Source organism: Lutjanus erythropterus, chromosome 18 (assembly GCF_056507025.1).
Source record: "Lutjanus erythropterus isolate fLutEry1 chromosome 18, fLutEry1.hap2, whole genome shotgun sequence".
In the NCBI taxonomy this organism is placed as follows: Eukaryota; Metazoa; Chordata; class Actinopteri; order Lutjaniformes; family Lutjanidae; genus Lutjanus; species Lutjanus erythropterus.
In genome coordinates, this window is record NC_139334.1 from 10,214,414 (window position 1) to 10,235,301 (window position 20,888).

General features: G+C 40.2%; 1 protein-coding gene across 1 annotated transcript in view; it reads right to left on the reverse strand.

Annotated features, from left to right (window-relative positions):
- Window positions 1-14,874, reverse strand: part of LOC146310641 (latent-transforming growth factor beta-binding protein 2-like) — a 118,576-nt gene extending 103,702 nt beyond the window's left edge. Inside the window, exons 1-2 of the mRNA XM_084742909.1 lie at window positions 13,523-14,874; window positions 9,045-9,118 (exon numbers count right to left, since the gene is read on the reverse strand). Of these exons, the coding sequence (XP_084599035.1) occupies window positions 9,045-9,118; window positions 13,523-13,965 (517 nt within the window). The 5' untranslated portion in view covers window positions 13,966-14,874. The remainder of the gene's footprint in view (window positions 1-9,044; window positions 9,119-13,522) is intronic.
- Between the last annotated feature and the right edge of the window lie 6,014 nt (window positions 14,875-20,888).

Consider the following 20,888-nt stretch of genomic DNA (forward strand, 5'->3'; position numbering starts at 1 on the left):
ACTGTTTGACTGATCCTTTATTTTCTTTTTGTGGTAAATCTTACATGGGTAATATTTCACCAGATTAAGGTGCCTCTGTCACAGATGCACATTTTTCAATCACAGTGTGGGTTTCTTGGTCATATACAGTAGTTGTTGGAGGTTTTATTCTTCCTAACCCACCTCAGCTCTGTGGGGGGATTTTGTTAACCTACAGCTGACCCATGACACTGTGTACATTACTTTTAGCCATGCTATACCTCTACCGCACCCCTCAAACTCCCACATTCAGCCTCTAATGAGCCACATGCTGGGGCGCTCCGTGGAGGTTTTCTGGATCTGGGGGCGTGCGCTTGCAACTTGTAAAGCTGACTCTGAGAGACGTGGTGTTCACCAAAAAGCCACAAACCCCATCCTCCTGAGGAATCACATCCCAACAACAACTTCCATATGGTCTTTAAGCAGGAGGGTGCTATGATATATGGTTGACTACGGGCTGCCCTACCAACACCGCGGCCTCACTGAGTGTGTGTGTGACTGGAGGAGAGGGATGCTTGTTGTTAATGTTGCTTTGTAAGTGTCAATCAAGCTTAGGCTTGCTTTTTAGAAATCTGCTTGAGCACGTGCATGTTTTTGCGTCATGACGCCATGAAAAAAGAGAAGCAAGCATGTGTTATTAAACTCAAAGCCCAGTTCTCTTCATTATTTCCGTATTATAACAGCTCACGAACAAAGACGTACAAATAAACAAAAGAGAAATTCTACAGGAAGACGTCTCGGGTCCAGACGCTGAGTAGTACCTAATTTTCACCACACTTTAGTCTATGGTAGCAATTAGAAAAACATGTGGTGCAGGAGGCCAAAACAGGACCCAATTGCAACCTACAAACAGACACACCAGCTGGAGCAGAGAAAGCTGCACTCCTGGTTCAGGGAGACAAACTAAGAGCAAGCTGTCCAACATCTATGTTAATGAAGGGTTTTGGGATGATGGGGTGTGTATTGATTACAGGAGCCGTCTAATGGGCCATAAATCTCTACTGGGCTGCCAAAGCTTGTGTTGTGCCCCTGTATTGTGAACTGCGCAACCCCCACAAACCCACACATGACATATAAAGCTGAGGACAGCCCTGTGGCTGTCTGCGTAGCAGTAATTTCAAAGACGTCACCAGAACTGCCAGAATTTTTAAAACCTCGTCCTGTTCTTGTAAAACAGAAGACGCTGCTCAGGACGCTTGGTTCTCATCATTGTTAGGTCTCTTTTTTCATGCTTAATAAAATAACATTTGTTTCTTATTCTTTGTCATTTGAATGCCTTACTGCTGCAGAAAAATGGCAAATGTACAATTTAATTACTCTTATTAATCATAACCAGAATTGTATGACTCCAGTAAATAATGTCCAGTGGAGACACGCTATCTTCACTTAGAGATTATTTTTAGTGGAGGAGTACAGAAGACAGACAGAAAACTTCAAGTGTTTTTGCTCAACATTATGGTGAAGTTGACCTTTGAGCTTTGGGATATAAAACGTCATCACTTCAGCATTTTATTATTTTAGATACGTGTGTGAACTTTTGTCACAATTAGCATTTGAACTGTTGAGTTATGGTCAAAAACATGTTTTCTGTGGTCTTGAATTTTGACTTCCAAAATCTAATCAGTTCATCTTCGAGTCCCAGTGGACATTTGTGCCAAGTTTGAAGAAACTCTGTCCCAAAAACATACTGCCTTTGGCCACAGCTGTTGCCACCGTGGAGGCAAAGAAATCTTCATCGTATAAACTGACAAGTAAACTCTCAGCTGCCTACAGAATGCTGTAGATAAAACAAAAATGCACATTTTCCACAGGATACTGACTCGATATATCCACAGTAACTCTTAAACACTAATGCATTTAGCAGTGCTACAGTACTGGTGTCCTGGTGACTCAGCAGGTCATAGTGCACACTGTATCATGTGCTTGACTCTGGCTCATGACCTCTAACTTCACGTCACATATTATCCTATGAAGTGCACATGTTGTAACCCCCATATAACACAGTTCAAACATTTGTTATGCACAATAAATCTCCTTTCTTCCATCAGAAATACATACATGTGACTAGTGTAGATAACAGCAAATATCATGGTGCTATTGATGCGAAACTGCCTTTGAGCCAACTTCTTGAAGTTCAACGTGAGTTTTTGTCTGAGTGCTGAGGACAAATCTTACAGTAAGATCGGGTCCAATATATGTGGATATGCTGTTGTGTGTCAGGGAGGTTAACAAAAAGCAAACTGAGACGTCTTGTATCTATTAGGTGAAGATGGTGGACCTACATTTTTGGGTACTGTTTTGGAGGTCAGAAAACGTTCACATGTGTATGTCCTTGATACTTTACCAGCTGCCTCACACATGTTGTAGCAGAAAAAGAGCATTAAATGAGTTTCATACACAAGATTGGGTTTAAATCTGAACAGAAATTGTGATAAATGATCCAACAGATAGACAGAAGGGTGTACTTTATAGTTTTGCTATAAATATACTATTATTTAATTAATTAATTCACAAAAAACTCACACTGCGATGGTGATGATCTCATGATGAACAGCTGAGTTGAGTCCTCAACATGACTTACATGGGTCTCTCAACACTGCAGGGCTTTAATCCCTCTCAAGCTACACTGGGGACATGACGGAATTGGAGAAACATGCTTCACGCTATATTTTTTGTTTGGTAAGACAGAGAACGTTACCTTGTGATTGAAGAAGTAAGCAAGAGAGAAAGAGACTTAATGCAAGAGGAGTTATTTTGGGGTTGGGATGGGGCCCTGAGCGGCACAGCAGGCCAAAGAAAGCTGGAAGGCAATCAAAAAGAAACTCCTCTACACCACGTTTCACTCTGTCAATCACCAACCGCTTAAGAGACTGAAAACAACTTTATTCCTCCACGTGAATGATGCACCTTTCATCTGTAGTCTCTAAGACAGCAACAGACGTAAATCAAGGGCCATCTGTGGGCTTTTTTTTTTGGTGGGTTGTGCTCTCACCCTTGGCTGTACTTGCAGCATGTTGCCATATGTATGGCGTGCTTTCGCCAAAACATTGTGATGTATGGCGTGGTGAAATGAATTCCACTGCAGAATCTGAAAGCCTGTGCTTTAGGGAGCACTATGAGCTCAGGTTAAACGTAAAGCCAGTTCCTGTCTGTGCTGCAGGGAGTCTTTTCCCACTGTTCCCCAGTTTGAAGTATTCTATATTGTCCCAAACATTAACTCTGTGTGTGGTAGACCATGCCATTAATCCAATTACTAAAACAGCCATGTCAACTGGAGAAGCCAGAGCAACACAACATAACTCTGATGCATAGTGACCCTGCCAATGTGAGTCACGCCGACACGGACAATTCCTCTTTATGAATGGATGTGAAAGTCGGTGTCAGACTGTAGGCTGGTCACTCTAGCACTTTGTTCCAGACAGAAATATCTCAAAAATGATTAAACTAATTGCTGTGGATTTTTGTACAGATATTTATGCTTCCCTCAGAATGAAGTTTAATAACTTTTGTGAGCCCTAACTTTTTGTCTAGCACCACCATCAAATTTCAATTTGTCCAATACCACCAATTACCTGCAAAACTGACACTCCTGCAGTTGCAACTGTACTTTGTGTTTAATGCTAATTAGCAAATGTAATCATGCTAAACTGAGATGGTGTGTGAGCATGTTAGCATTAGCATTTAGCTCAAAGCACCACAATGCCATTTCAGTATTCCTGAGGTATCGCATTCACAAGAATGGGACGGGTGTGAGTTCTCAGTGACCTTAACCTCTGACCACCAAAATCTAATCTTAATCCTTGAGTCCAAGTGGACATTTGAGCTCAGCTTAAAGAACTTTCCACAAAAATGGGATGGACAGAGGGACAGACAATCCAAAAACAAAATGTTCTTTAAAACGTTCTTTAACAAGCACAAAAGGAAAATTTGCAAAAGTGAGCCTTTCATTAACACTCAAGAAGCATTCTTAGTTTTCATTTACACCAGCTAAATGAATATACCCAACAAAGAAGACACCTAAAAGTGCTGTCTGACATGTAATGCATGCCCAGTGAATATTACATGTATTATTTTTCTTTGGATAGTCTGCAGCTATACTAAGCTATAAGTGGATAGATGGTTATCTATCATCATCGTTAACAAAATATTTTTACATACCAACCAACAGCATCAAACCTATTTTGCTACCTCATTTTGGCATAAGGTAATATTTATCAATGCATCTTTTAGGTTAATGTAGCTATGGCCTACAGACTAGACCTTCCTTGTGTGGTCGTTTAAGGATTTAATGTCAAGAACATTTGTTTGTGACTTGGCATTCCCATTCTGGGAAAAAAAAATCACATCCAGTAAGTACGACTTCACAGAGCTGCCTGCTTGGCTGTAGACTCTTGCGGTAGATACCTACAGTACACTTGCCAAAGAGCTCCTTTAGCTGTCTGTGTGCTTCCTACCTATCAAAGAATCCATTTACAGCCAGGTATGAGCGAAAGCCACATTCAAAGGTGCAAAGATAAGAGTGAAGCCTCTGAAAGCAGATACAAAGAAGAAAAAATAAAATTCAAATCTATTCTCCGGTAACACTGGGTTTAAAAGTTTTTCCAAGAAATGTTGTAAACCAAAACTTAAAAACAGTAATTCTACACTGATGTAGGGATACAATACATCTAATTTAGGGGTACTGTATTTATCCTAAAACTTGTGAACACTTTCATCCTAATTCCACAGCTAAGTATCTTACTATTTTGTAAACAGATTTCTGTGGCCGTTCGCAATACAAACTGGTGGTACAAATTTTACTGAAACAACTTGTTATTTTCCCTTTTTGATAATTACTGTCAAGTGTGTAACATTCCCACGCCTTATTACTCCCAGTGTATTTTATGAATGATGTTGGTGATCTGTTGGTGAAGCATTTTACTGTAAAGTGGAATTAGATTCCATGAGAACCAGTAGAGAGATTTTCTTTTGAGATTTGCACGAAAGGGATATTTTGGATTATCTGAAGTGGGGTTGTGTGAACTAGTGTTTCCTACAGTAGATGCCTATCAGCATGCCCTCATTTAAAGATGCAAAAAGGAGTGCCGGCACGGAAACTTAGCAATGAATTGGTGTGGACAGGGAAAGCAGCAAAATGTATTTCAGCCACTTAAAAAAGTCCACCAAAAGTTTAAGTGTATGCAACATTAAGAATATTTTTTGCCACTTTACTTTGCTGTCAGACAACCTTTTCAGACAGGAAACCACTGTTATACAAGCAAAATATCAGCCTCTCACGACCAAACAAACTCCACAGGGGAAATCAATCATTTTAGTTGCTGGTCTCTGGTTCTCCAAACTGGGGGTGTGACGACCTCCATCTAATGTTAATAATGTACAGATATACTGATATGACACACTGTGGGCAGCCTGGTAGCTCAGTTAGTAGAGCATCCGGCCCATGTATTGAGGTTGTGAGTCCTCTGCAGTGGTCGTGGCTTCGATTCCCACCTGTCCTTTTGCTGCTCCCACACTCTCTCTCCTCATTTCCTGCCAGTTCTTCAGCTATCCTATCTGGTTAAAGGCATAAAAATGGCCCAAAATATATATATTAAAAACAATGAACTATCCGTTTAAGGCTGAAGACACTGAACTGACCATCTGCAGCATTCAGCACAAACGTTTAACCAGTTTTAGTGTTCAGACCGTGTTAACAGCTACAGTAATGCAGCTGACAGACAGTCTTGTATTACAATATAACTCAGACAGGACTACTGCTGGGCTGTGACTGGGTGAGGCTACAATACGGCCTCCCTCTGCTCTTCATTTCAGCAACAATACTTTTTGATGAACAGATGTGAATCTCAGCACAGTGGGAAATAAGTGTAAGCACTGACCTAAAAACAAGATGCTCCATTCATCTCGACGGGAGCTTTGATTCAGCTTGCAAGTAAACAGACGGAAGTGCAGCCAAGCTTACACCTGGCCTCACTTTACTAGCAAAATACACATGCACCTTTGGTTCATGGCCATGATTAATAAAACTAATATCGGTTAGGTAAAACTTAAGTCATAAAAATCTATGAAGTTAATTTGTAATTACAGCAATTTTAGAGGAGAAATAAACATGACGCACAAGTGGAAATGCAATGTTCTGTTCTTCTTAATGGATCAAAGCTTTCTATCGCACAACACTGGCTATTTTCAGCACAAGGAATTTACTTTAATACACAAACAAGTCTGCTAACCATCCATCCTGAAGCTGAAAACAGAGACAGTCAGCACCAAATCCTTCCAGGACTGAGTCTTTGGAGAGCCAGACAACAATCTCCAACCAGACCCACGGAGACCCAGACGTAGACCGTTTTATAAACACATTTCTAAAGACATGTAGGCGCACTCCCTGGACAACTAGTGATCCAATTCCTGTCATATATTTGCTCTGAGCTCAACCCAAATTGAACAAGGAGGTATTGTTAGGAAGCCATAACTCTAGACACCCAATCCAGCCTCGCGGGTGAAGCCTGCAGCTGACACTTTTAATATTAGACATTACTTCAATCCCTTCAGCGAAAATTTCCTCGGCCACGATATGTTTTTACTTATGTTCCCACTCGACAGGTTTGTTCCTTTTCTTTCCCCCACTGTGAACATGTTTTCTCATGCTGCCATCTCCTAATAAAGCAGCCTGGGTCTCAGGCGGGGATGGAATAAAGATAGCCAGGGCCTGTTTTCCTCCACGGAGGTCTTCTACGTGGGGGCTTCCAGTCCCAGCTCCAGTCTGGGGCCTTTGTGTTGGCACCTTGCCGGCCGTGGGGCTTCACTCAGCTGATGATAGCATAGCCTCCAGTCAGACCTGGGTGAGGGCCAAGCTGTAAGAGGGTCCAGATGGTCGGACAGACCCCTGGCCTCCTGCTCAGATGCACTGCCTTGTTTAACACAGGCACGTTAAACTGGACCTGTTACTTTCTGGCAGATTAAAAGTATTTACCCTTTTAATTTGTGTGACTGCAGCTCCATGTTAGATGTAATTTACACCTTAGTAAGTGTGCCTTTAGCTGGGACTTGAGAAAAAAATGGAAGGAGGCTTTGCACTGGGCAGGAGGGAAGGAGATCTAATTAGGAGGCTGCTGGGGCCAATCAGCTTGTTGTGTAATTGACTGGCTGAAATGTGTGTTAAGTCTGTGTGTGCATGTGTGTGTGTGTGTGTGTGTGTGTGTGTGTGTGTGTGTGTGTGTGTGTGTGTGTGTGTGTGTGCATGTGTGTGTGTGGGGGATAATTAGCAGAAAACAAACAGGGAAAACAGTAAACAAGTCAAAAAGTACATAAGAAGGATAGATAACAGACAGACAGACAGACAGACAGATAGATAGATAGATTAAAAAAGAGTGTGTTGCCAACTGCTGTGTGGGTTTTACTTCACTCGTAAAATTTAAAGATAACTTGCTCCAAAAAAGCTCCAATTCCAACCTGTTATTTCAATCCACAAAAAACAGTGGAGGTCATGAACATAAAATATGCCATGCAAAGAGTAAAGAGTAAGCTGTAGCCACTTATATATTGAACTGGGCCCCCTATCAAGAACAGGTGAGTGATAACTCTGAGACACCAGCCCACTTTGTCTTAAAGCTGGAATGTGTAAGACCTTAGCTTTCAAAAAAGGCTTCTCCAGTCCGAATAGCGAGTTGGCCCTATAGACTGTATATTAAATAGGTTGATGCAAGTTGATGCAGACTCGAAACTCAGGCAGGTTGCCTGCAGGCTGCACTGACTTTGAACATCAATGTGTCGAACAGTGTAAACTGATCAGCTGTTTCTAACTCTCAACTGTCTGTGAATGTAAAGCTAAATCCACAGTATCCCATTGTTCCGAAAATACAGTTAGAGTCTGGTGACCACCTGCCAGACTTTAGATATTTTGTTCGGTTTAAAATAGAAATCTGTACTATATTTGTTGAAATTTACCATAAAATGAGTGAAGAGGGTGGTGAGAAACAACTTGCTTCAACTGTAGAATGAACATAAACAGGCATTCAACCTATTTAATATACAGTCTATGGCTCTAACTCACTATTTGGACTGCTGTACTCATTTTTGGACGTGCAATCGCTACATATTGATCCTTAAACCGTTATAAACGTCTACTCTTTATTTTAAAGATTATTAATGATTTCTTACGACTCTAAACAGACATTAGCTCATTCGGCGCACATTCGCTTTTAATAATAACTCCATGTAAAGTGAATAAATTTGGAAATGGTCGTGTTGCCAAAACAAAAACAGTCCACACCAGAATGGAAACTTAAAAGGAGAACATGCTGGCTGTAACACTGTTGTTGGAGAAGCCAGCATTTCAACTTAGCATTTTTCCCTAATCTCAAATGACATACCATGATTATTTTATGATTTATTACAGTAAATATATTGCATTTTTCTCCTTTAACTGTCTGCATGCAAAGACGAGAACATCAGTGCTGTAACAATATTTTTTTAACATTGCGTTTAAAGAAGTGGCCGATTATTCATCTGCAGCCTGTGTATTCTAGTCCACTTTTAATTATCTGGCAGTTAGGATATCCAATACTGTTGTGGTCAAATAAAAGAAGAAGCTGTTCCACCCATAATTAAGGGCTTGTGTCAAAAAGAGAGCCAAGTGCTAAGTGGTGGTAATTTCGGTGCACGGATCTTACATGAAGAGAAAAAGTCAAACACCACATGATGAACATGACCATGGGGGCAATAACACACTAGGAAAACTTTCATTGGGCAATTCCACTTGACAGGATAGTCATTAGGAGCCATTTACTGTGTTATTTTTTTAGTCTGTATGCTTAGGATTGTAAAGCCTCTCTGTCTGCAAATTTTACTAGCTCTAATATACTTAATACATGTCAGTTTGCTTGTGTGCTGCTTCAAGACTTCAAAAACTAGTATAACCTTAGTTTGTAAAGAATAAAAATGTTGTCTTTGTTAGTTGAATGAAAGAGCATTCTGACAGATTACATATATTTAAAATGTACATACAACAGTAAAGTTTTTTTACTTACGTTTTATGCAGCGATTGGTTCCTGGTGCCAGAGCCCAGCCTGAGCAGCACTGCTGACCTCCACACACATTAGGCCTGAACAAAGGAAGACATGCAGACATCAGGGTGATATGCAACATTAACGGTACTGTTTCAAGCATGCATTAATATAGAGGGCCTCCTCATAATCCACAGAGCCATAACAGTGAGGGTGGAAGGCCTCAAACCTTTGCATGACAAACTGATCTGATTGCGAGCACTGTTTTGGTTTCAGATCACTCTGATGTGTCTGGCCCATTGATATGAACACCATGGAGATTACACTATAATTGCATATTATTTGATAAAAACTTCAGGGCAAGTCACGAAACTCTATCTGAATGTGGATCCACAAGTCTCTCCTTTTGTTATGCGAGAGTCCAGAGTGAATACAGAGTTATCTGAGCCGTGGAAGGATTACTCGAGACACACGGGACACGGAAAGCACCCTGCATCTTCTATAAATCAGTGAGCAAATGAGAGATGACAAGTTTTAAACAGTTATAACTGGATTCTTTGCACTCTTTAATCCGCACTTGCAGCGCAGGCCAATTTCTGCAGCGCGATAGATGAAAAGGCACCAGACCGCAAGAGCAACTTCAGGGCAACAGTCAAGGCACTGGCATGGATCTGTGCCCCATCATCTTTTCACAAGATATTACAGTAAGTGGATGTCTGACTCATGGTGATTCAAGAAGATAACGGGAGTTGACTCATTGACCCCAGTCGGATTGCGCTCATTAGATTCTGCGAGTGTTACTGAGGCGTCACAGGGATAACATGCCGGTGTTTGGGCCCTCTGGCAGGCTTAGCTTTGTCATAAATCAAACACATCAGGCCAGGGCCGTGCCAAAGACATCAGTCATCACATTCAAATTCCATCAGGGGATATATGTATGTAATGGAGAACTTTATACAACATAATGAGGATCATGCCCCAGGTTAGAATATAGATAACACCATGTTCACACTTAGTTATATTTTTATTTAAACCCCAACATGAGGCGGTGCAGTATTATTTCACCACTGAACTATCTGAATCAGTCATACATTTGACAGGTGCACTGAAAAGAGAAGGAAAGTCATACTGAGTCAACACGAATGTAAAGGGCAGTTAAGTGAACCCAGCACTGCCAGTGCCGGAGGGTACAGTAAAAGAGTATGTTGAGTGGGAATTCCAAGAGGAAATGTGTCATGAAACACTTTCTCTAACAAGCGGCGGATGATTCATCTGAAGCTAATGAATCAAAGTGCTAAAATCACCATGCAGACTACTATAAGGTAATGTTCCCACAGAGTTACGCAGCACCACCTTTATGCTTCTTTAAAACTCAAAGAACACCATTCATTCAACACTGGAATATGTTTTCTTGGCAATGTCAAGCAAGGCATTCGTCCCGCAGTGCAATAAAGCATGTTGGATCTAATACTGCAGGCAGCTATTTTCTTAATGCACCGCTTTAAATAGACAGCACCTGAATTCAAGCATGGATAAGTGCAACTGACTGGCTGACGGATATGTTGGGAAATGTTGTTTTTAAGGTGTGATGGATCAGGGCATGTTAATGGTGAACAATATGACACATTTATTCCATAGGCAGAGGCAGTAAAATGCATACATAAGTTGCACGGCAACAATTAATCAATGAACTGAATCGCCAACTATTTTGTTAATCAATTAATCAGTCTAAGTAATTAGACTCTTTTCTCATTGACTTAATGTAATTATATATGTTTTATTTATTTAAGTAGATGAAACTTAAAATTTCAAGCTTTTATTTTCAGAACACTTTGATGAGTTGAATGAACGTACTATACAGAGTTCTATCAACTCATTTAATTGAGCATCTGAAGAAACATGATCAGCATATTAGCAGACTTCTTAGCATGCATTGTTTTAGAGTTAAAACTCCTGAGATGCTTCTTTTCTTAAGTTTGAAGAAAATGCATATGATGAAAACTTGCCGTGTTTCTAATACATTTTAAGATCAATGTAACGATTTAACGTCATAGTTGTTTGTTTTCATAATAATGATTTTTCGCATATAGAGTGCTGCAAGGAATACATATTGTTGTGGGTCAATGTGGAAGTTAGCATCACTCTGATTCCCCCTTTTTCCATTGGATTTTGGAACAGTGCAGAAAATAAGCTCTGTGGCTAACATTAGTATATGATACTGACACATTTCGTTCAGCATGACAATCTGCACAAATGAACATTGCTTTTATGATTTCTGAAGCATAAAAGCAATCATCAGAAGTTAAAAGCTAACATTCAGCTATAAACAAACGCCACAATAATCACCTGACTCCACGTCACCCCCACGAAGTGACTAGTGTTTGGCGTGATGGCATTTAGTCTCATTTAGCTACTTGTTGACAACCCCTGTTTCTAAGACAGGCGAAAGCTTAAAAAATTCATGAGCGTGGTATTTACTGACGTATTTTAGGTCATTGAACAAAAAGTGAAAATCTCTTAAGCTTGTGTTGATCACAGACATTATTTCAAGCAGATAATGAAAAACCCATTCAAAAAGTCCCCTGAGAGCTGTTGGTTCAACTTAATATTTTAAGCTCACTGAACATGATTTCTCAAGTACAACTGAATTATTACCAAGTTTTTAGACTGAGAAAGTTTATTTGGTTTGAACCATTACAAAATTACCACAGCTTGTCTTTTCAAATTCAGGCAACTTAAAAGTTTAAGGCAGCCTGGATCCTAACTTTTTAAAGTTAAAACAAATTTAGTGTATCAATAACTAGCAGGTAGACAGTGGGGTCAGACTCAGGGCATTAACTTAAACTCAATTGGTCCTTTTTTCTCCTTTTTTTTTTTTTATCATGGTTGAGGCTTGAGGCAGGTGAGTGCACATTATATGTATGCCTGCAGATGTTGAACCAATTGGTTGAATTCTCCTATTGCTTGTAAAGTGCTCCCCATAAATTGGCCATATAAATAATAATCCATTTCCCAAAGGCCAGACGCTCTGTTATGACACACAAAAGAGATATTTCATCTACATTTTAGTGTCTGACTGCAGCCCAAGGTGAAACATTCAAATCCCCCTCTGATTATTATATAAACACTCTCCCCTCCTTGTGTGTATCATGCTTTGTCCCTATGGAACAAACAGGACTGGATGCACAAGGGTTCATTTAACAAAAAGAAAAGGGCCTTAATATGGAAACAACCCATCGTCCTGTTTGGAGTTTAACAGAGACAAAAAAACATAGGGATTTGCAGCATCGAGAGAGGACGATCGGAGGAACAGGTGTTTCTGATCACTAAGCAAAATTGCAAATGTTCACCAGCCAAGGATCCGAGTTGAGCCGCTACAACACTTGGCCACAGGCAACTGCACAAAAGTGGGGCACACACATTGAAGCAGTCTGCACCAACTCTCCTACTACGGTTTAAATATACTGTAATGTGTAGTAATGGGAGGAAATGGTGATAATGCAGAGTTGCATTAGTTCAGATGCTGTTCACCCGTTCATATACATTTGCTGTTCATTAGAAGTTTCCTCTATCAGTCTGGTAATCAGCACAGTGTTTAACCTCAGCTATTATTCCATGTCCTGCCATGACCCTGCTGACAAAAATACATATATTACAGTAATGTGAGTTTAGTTGGAGTGCAGCTCTTTCACCTACTGGATGGCAGTTTCATGCACTGTGCAGTACACTGTAAAAAAGAAAGAAGTTGAGAAAACTTCAAGGCAATTTACTTTAACAGATTTTTTTAGCTTTGAGCCTAACTCAAACCCTTAAAATTTGGAAAGGTTTTACAAACTAATAATGTTTTGATTAATTAACTTTCCTTCCTAAATAAGAGTTTTAGAAACCCCTACATTTGCATTTCAAAAATTGTCTGGTAAACTCACTGAAGTGAAGGTGCATAGGTTAATAATTTAATGTTTTGCCAACCATTTAATTTTTAAGCACCCAGATAATGACAATTCAAGTTCACTGTGAACCACACTTTGAACAATTTTTTAAATACTATTTTTGGAGAGTTTCTAAAGCTCAAAGATTGAAGTTTATCTTCAGTAAATTATCTTAACAAAAACTCTGTTTAGTTTATTTCCAAATCGAATGGATGAGTTTGTTTCAAAACTCAAAAATCTAGTAAAGGCAGCTGCTTTGAAATTACAACTTTCCAACTTTATTTTTACAGTGTATCCGAGCAGCTTTGTATTGATATGGAGCAAAACTTTGTATCCTTTTCTGTGGGTTGTTATTAATGTTACATCATCTCTTGGTTTGCCTTACAGGAAGAGAGTCTCTGCTAAAGTGGGCCACCACTACTTTACAGTAAACCACATGGACTCAAGTACAGTAAAATAGGTCACACAAATTCCTTGAAAATTCTGCTCCCACAATTCAACTGAATGGCTTAAACAGCCTGATAAAGTAACATTTTTATAGTGGACTGTAGAGCACATGGCTGTCATTCTTACCCAACAAGTCTCCTTGTGCTGGCAGAGTTGGGCTTGTTGCTCTGCCTGCGGTTCACTTTGGTTCTGTGCGGCTGGCTGGCCGGGTGTCTGGCGGTGCGCAGCGCACCATCCCGCGGCGCAGTGGCGACGTCTTCCCGGGAGGAGCCTGCAGCATGAGCCGGTCCTGCTACGGATGAAGTGCCCCTGGGCAGACGGACCAGAATCCTAGAGTGGCTGGACCCAGGAGAGGTTTCAGTCATTCTGGAGGATGTACCGTCCTCTGGTCCCCTTGGCGAGTGACCTTGTCTCGTCACCCGGGACTGCTGCTCGTCCCAGACCGCCCGTCCTGCCTCTGGACCCTCTTTCCTCCCACCTGTTGTGTCCTTGTGACTGTCACCAACTCGTACCAGTGCAAAAGTCAAAAACATTAAAACAGCAAATCCTGCACGGTCCATCTTGAGCATGCAAAAGTTTTGAAACTACCGCGTAAAAGCGCAGATCGCGTAATAGAGAGCCACTGAAATATGAGCAATTAAAAAAAAAAAAAGAAAAATCCGCGATTAGACTATTCAAGTTCAGCAAGACGGCATCCTCTCCCAAGAGTGAAAAAAGCCTGGATACCTCTTCATAATGGCCAGGTAAGACTTAATGCAGAATGTCTTCAGGTTGTCAAATTAGCACCTAACTTCAGTCCAAAGTGAGAAACTCTACGCCTTTTTCTCCTTCCAGCGCTGAACAAAGTGTTATTTTAAGCGCACATTAATCCATGTGTTTTAGTTTATGTTAAACAAGAAAAGAGTTGCAAAGAGAGCAGCACGCTGGCTCCAGGGCTGCTGAGGCTGCTCTCCTATTCCAAGTGAGAGAGTTTGAATCGTGCTCCCATGAATATCACCACCTCCTTGGATCTGAAGTCACCGGGAATTTTTGTAGGGATTGCATGCGCTTTGCAAGAAGAAACTCCCCCTTGTCGGCTGTATTGTTGCTCCACTCACGGCACCGCTCGGTCCATGTGCCCACACGCACTTTCTCTGCCAAGTTACATCATGTTACTGTGCGTCTTTTAACTGGGATTCCTTTGAACAAGACTACTGGAACGAGCATGAATGCAGCTGCATTAATAGTTACCTTCAATGTGGATTTGAATTGACAGGCTACTACAATATCATAAAAATGTAGAAACCAGATGTTTTTCTTTAAGACTCTGCAGCACTGATTGCTGGATTGTTTAAGTTAATGCAGTTTTTTAAAGATGATTTGAATTAAGTGAGTGCAGGTTTATTATAGCAATGCAACTGCACAGTGTGAAGCTCTTTGAATTTAATTTATTCTCCTGAAGCTCAGTTTGCAGATTATAACACATAAAACGTGCATTCTGGCAAATTGTTGACTGACAGGCACTAAAGTGACCAGATTTCTGGAATGAAAACAGGGATCATTTCCATTTTGGTGCTCAATATATCAATTAATCATATCATCAATAAAATATCAATTAAATTACTCTAATCATTGTCTGCCTTGCTTTCACATTTGCACCAAACTGCGCAATACACAGTTCCATCCTGTGATGCCGCCGAACTAAAATCGTGTTTCGAGGATAACTGAAATGCCAGCTCACACTTCAGCTCATAAACTTCGTTTTTACCCACTGCCATTTTCTCATGGGGGCTTGGTTGGTACTGAACAAGTGCAATTCTCAAGACAGATGGCTTACTCCTTAGCTACTTCCATCATCAGCTCTGGAAAAAAATACTGTTTAATTTTTTTTTTTTTTTTACATTCTTGAAGGGGCAATTTCACTTGCCCTGGGCAAGCAGTCAATCCTTATTGTTGAGCCCTTGTTGGATTGTAATAAACTATTGTGCAAGCCAACTGATGAAAATTGGTACTAACTTAGTAACTTTGTCAGACTCATAATTCAAAGAAGGCTACCATGGGGAGTGAAGCCATGGCAAACTATGGACCTATGTTCTCATGTACACAATCTTACAGTTTATTTACACCTGCTGTGCTTTTCCTGTTTTCACATTTTCAAAATGTTTTGAGTACAAATAGCAAGCAAACTATGGCTTGGTTTAAAATAAAATGATAAGATCCTTTCTACAACTATGCTGTGGATTCAGATGTCAAGTGGTAGGTTCAGCGGTCGGGTCTCTCGCCATGTAAAATATTATTTCACTATGTGGTCTGTTTTTAATGAATGGTAAAATAAACGTAGACAGCTCCAGCCAGAGACAGTCACCAAAAAGAGGGCCTGTCCCTGTAAAATGGGGACGTATGGTCACCCTAACAGACGCGCTTTGATCTTGCAGTAAAAAAGGTATGGGGAAGCTCACAGTTCAAACTCAGCCTGAAATCTTGGAAAACTGGTCAGGTTATGTAACAGATCCCATTCATCTCCCCCTCTCATCCATGCTGCATCATCACTTTCCTCTCTGACTGTCTGGAAACAACACATTTCTCTTCTCCCATAAGATCTTAAACAACCCAAAGAGAGTTGGCTCCCTGCTCTCATTCAGCCCACAAAGATGCACGCCTGTCTCTCTCATGAGTGGTCCCCGAGCACCATTACCACTCACAGGACTGCCATCCAAAACACACAGCAGCCGAGAGGAAGACCAGTAGTCTGCCCATTCATTCTCTTTCCCAGTAGCTGGATACACAAAACTCTCAATAGGGACTTTTTTTTACTAGGAAAACTACAGAAAAGGTTACTGAATGAACAATTGTAAAGACAAAGATGTCCTCTTTTCAGATCTCCAAGGAAACATCATGTCTGTATGGATACTTGGGCCGAGCGCCACAGCTGATTACAGCTCATCTTGCAACCCATGAGAAATCTAATTAGAGAAGGAGACTGCATTTGTCTTATGACTGTCCAACAGTCTCACTCCACCCCCAGGCATGTTGCCTGGCTGGTGTCGATGTCGTAGATCATGGCCAGTTGACCCCAGCAGCCTTGAAGGTGACCGGAGCATGCACAGACAAATCCCTAAATGCTATCTGCTCAGAGACCTGTCGGTGTGAGCAGCTGGCTGCAGTTCAGCTGTTGCTGTACTATATAGTCTCAATCAGTGTCTTAATCTGTCTCTGTATCATGTTATAAGCCTCGTGTTGTGTAGGAGTAGAGCCGTGGTTCCCAGACTCTTTAGCCAGATGTACAGCAGAGCTACAGCCCAGTCAGATGAACTCATCAACCACCTGTCATGTTCCAAATGTGCTAACTTTCATTAATTTTTAACTTGATGTTTTTAACACTATTAGTTATATAAGAGTGGATATTGTTACAATGATATATTCACACACTTTTGTCTGTATGGTCATTTTTATTTGGCCTGAAGAGGTCAAAACTGCACATTTAAATTATTTACCAGTTATTTTAACTGTCTACACCTTCTGTGTAATACTGAAACACTGCAGCCTCCAAAAATGATCATAAAGTTGAATCAGCACAACTAAAACATTTTCAACAAAAACGTAACATCATGAGCTACATGTGAAGACTTAATGCAGGACTGGTGCAGGCTGTATCAGTTTTAGCACATTGCTTTTGGCTATTTCAACAAGTTATTCATTACTTTTAGCTAAATACTTAACTGTGTACCCATCACCTTTAGCCCAGTGGACTATCAACTTTAAACAAAAACTGAACATTATAAACTGTATTAAGGGAGGGCTTATTGCAGGACTGTTGTATGCTGCATTAGTTTTAGCTAGCGTTAGGTTTGCTTAAAAAAAAAAAAAAATGTAAATGTATTTAAACCATTTATCTATTACTTTTACTTTTTAGCTAAATACTTGACTCCATTATCTTTACTTGGTGGACAATTTCAAGTATTTCCGTTACTCTTAGCTAGCATTTCTAGGGCAAATTAATCCATTGCTTCAAGCTATTTATTCATTATATTTAATGCTAGCTAGCTGACTATATCAAGTGTTTATCTATTACTTTTAGCCAGCCTTCCAACCCTTTTTCATCAATTTCAAGTATTTATCCATTACGGTTAATGCTCGCTACTTAAAGTCTCCATCAGTCTACTCTTCACCAAGACCATTTAGAAAACACAAATGCACTGCACAATATTTCCCCTGACTAGTAGATCATAAGCAAAACTGCTGTGCTTGTATTGTATTGTATTCCTCTGTGTCCCCTGTGTCTCTACCTCATCAGATGCATGTGCTGTGTAAAATTCTGTCAGTTGTTATTTTCAATACCTTCATAATGACTTTGTAAAAAATTATGATCAAATCAATACAAATCAATACCGAACTGTGTGACATCACTGGACAAATCGGACACACCTCTTTTTTTTTTTTTTTTTTTTTTATCTTTTTTATCACTCTGTAAGTGCCTTTTATTTTCTTCAATGATTCTATTCCAAAAAGTGAAATTGGGGATTATTTTTTGTTTTCAGGGCATCTAAAGGTGTGTTCCCAAACTGTGTGCTGCACATGCTATGCACATTCTCCAGCCTTTGCCACCTTAGGCTGAAAAACATTGATGGCAAACTCTGCTAGATTGTTTTGAAGTGAGCTGCTGAGTTTTGGAGAACTCCATTACTTTTATGGACATGTCTGCCTTCTCTTGAATATAATGGAACTACATGGCACTTGGCCTGTGGTTCTAAAAGTGACAGCAACTTGTCTCTTTCCAGAAATCATGATCCGGTTACTCAAGATAATCCACAGACTTTGTTGTGAGAAGTTTCATGAATGAACTTTTTTTCTACTGAACTATACTTGCCGACAGTACAGAAGAACAGAAGTGTGTATTTTGCTCATGCAGCAGGGGCTCGTGCTCATGACAGGACAGGTTGTAAACAGTATTGGCGTTCTTCTCGGCTGGGCAGTAAGCTCTCATCCATGAGTAGATGCACACTTACTTCTGTGTGGTGAAACGGTTGATGGGGTCATTTCGGCAGTCAGAAAATAATTCCTACATGAAACTTCTCACAACGAGGTCTGTGGATGATCTTGAGTAACTGGGTCATGATTTTTGGAGGAAGACATTGCTGTTGAGTTTTTCAAATGAATTTTTCAGGGGGCTTTGAGCATCACAAGTTGAGTGCTATCTAGTTCCATTATACTGGAGAGAAGGCAGACATCTCTACAGCTGACATATCCAAAACTCTTCAACTCACACTAAAACAATCTAGATGGATGAATAACACTGCAGGTAAGAAGGAAAATATGTATTTTGAGGGGTTGAACAGTCCCTATAAGCTATCGGTTTTTACCATTTATCCATTACTTTTAGGTAACGACCTCAACTGCTCCATACTTTTAGCTAACTTTTAATTGTTTATTCATTACTTTTACTAAGTTAACTGTTCAGACCTCTCTGCTCATCTGCTAATTAGTTTTCACACACTCAAATGCAACACATGGTGTTCAGATGACTACAACCGACTTACCGTGTGGATATAATTTTAAATTAATTAGCTGAACTGTTCAGTAATCTTTCACATACCCCTGGAAACTGCAGAAGTACCCCCTGGGGCACTGTTACTGCTGGTTGGGATCACTGCAGATCTGTGGAGCAGCTATCCGTGTTATGAAAGTGGCCTTAATGTGGCCCAATTTGATACAATTTGCAGCATCTGGAGGAACTCTCGAATAAATACCAGGAGGATGTCTCTGGCTATGACCGACGCTTCTACACAAAGAGTCCTTTGAAAAGTCTGGCATGACAACCAAGCCACTCCTATCATCTTTCAAATGCAGAGCAGAAATATAACTGCATTACACTGCACAGTTTCTTACAAAGGACAGGGTCACAGTAACAATAACAGTATCCAAATCTTGTAATTACACTGATGCAAACAAGTTGTGTGCTTGTCCGTGTTTGACAAAGAAAAGCTCAAGGTGGATTTGGTTTGTCCTCAGACTACTTAGTGCCTTTAATTGCTCCATTTCTTAAATGGCTATCAGTGTGTAGCTGTAAGACAATGTTTTGAAGCTACTGGACACACGTTTGATGCCTTCTAATGAATGCTATAAGTGGGAACATACTCTGTATGTCAGCATAGGGCCAGGTATAAAGGAAAAAAGAACATTTATTTTACATTTTTTAGAATAAAGTCAAGATGTTATAACTAAAGTCAAAATGTTGATATTAAGTTGAAATAATTTTTCAACTTTATTCTTTATTTTCTTGACATTTCAACTTTATTCTAAACATTGCAGCTTTACACTAAACTAGACTTGCACCAATTTATCAGCAATGCTCAGAATCGGGCCGGTTTTCACGTGACAGGCTCTGACTGGTGACCGACCGGTCAGCGTTACAAATCCGATTCTGTGCCGGTCATTGTCATACAAGTGTTCTGCACGATGATCATGATCATGCAGACAAACTGACCATGATATCACCACAGCGCTTATCACAGCTACACACACTCAGATTCCAAGAACAGGATAAAAAGAAGACAGACAGTCTACAACGAGACAGAGCAGCTGACAATCACAGAACAGCCCTAAACTCTCTAGCTCTTCAGGCTAATGTTAGCCAGCAGCAGACTGCTGTTCACAGAGGGACAGTTAAAATCTCACCTCCTGTTCTGACTGAAGAATAAATAACCTGTGTTGATGTGTCTCCTCAAACATTTTCTCATCCAGACTCGTTTAACTTCTGCGTCTGTTTTTCTCACGGCAAAGTTTTACTGCAGCAAACTGTTGCACCGCGTCTGTCTCCAGTGTGTTTACATCTGCTTCCACAGGAGATCACGTGAAATCACGTCCCGCAAAATCCCACGTTCACCCGATTCATAATCTTAATATAAAACTGTAATAAGGCCTGGCTGTGACCTGGAGGACTGGAGGAGGAAGAAATTTTAAATAGTATTTAATGAATATTTAATAGTCAGTGTCTTATTATGAACATCCAATTTAATTTTTACAAGAAAAGTTGCAAAAATGTTTGTGAATGCTGTCAAATCGGTGCATTTCTACTCTAAACATTTGGACTATATTCTTGACAACATTTCAACTTTATTCTCTATCTTCCTTCCATCATATTTTTTTCTTTATGCCAGGCCCTAATTCTTTTCTATACAAGAGAGACACATTTGCATCCATTTAGTTGAAAGTGACTGCTTTGTCACCGTTGAGCAAGAGACGGGTCAGAGTTCAAGTGTACCCATTAGAAAGCCAAACAGTATCACTAGACCAGAATGCAAGGCTCTCATTATAAGCAAGCATCGACGAGTATTCTTAGTCTCGCCTGCAGAATTTTAAGTGATCCATGTGAATCGGTCTCTGTGATGACTTTCAATGGAGACCACCAAAACAAGGAACGTCAATCTCTTCGTTAGCTACCTTTTGCTGTTTGTATCAAAGCCCTCAGCTCTCCTTCCTCTTTGCCCAGGAGTTAACATAATACTGACATTGT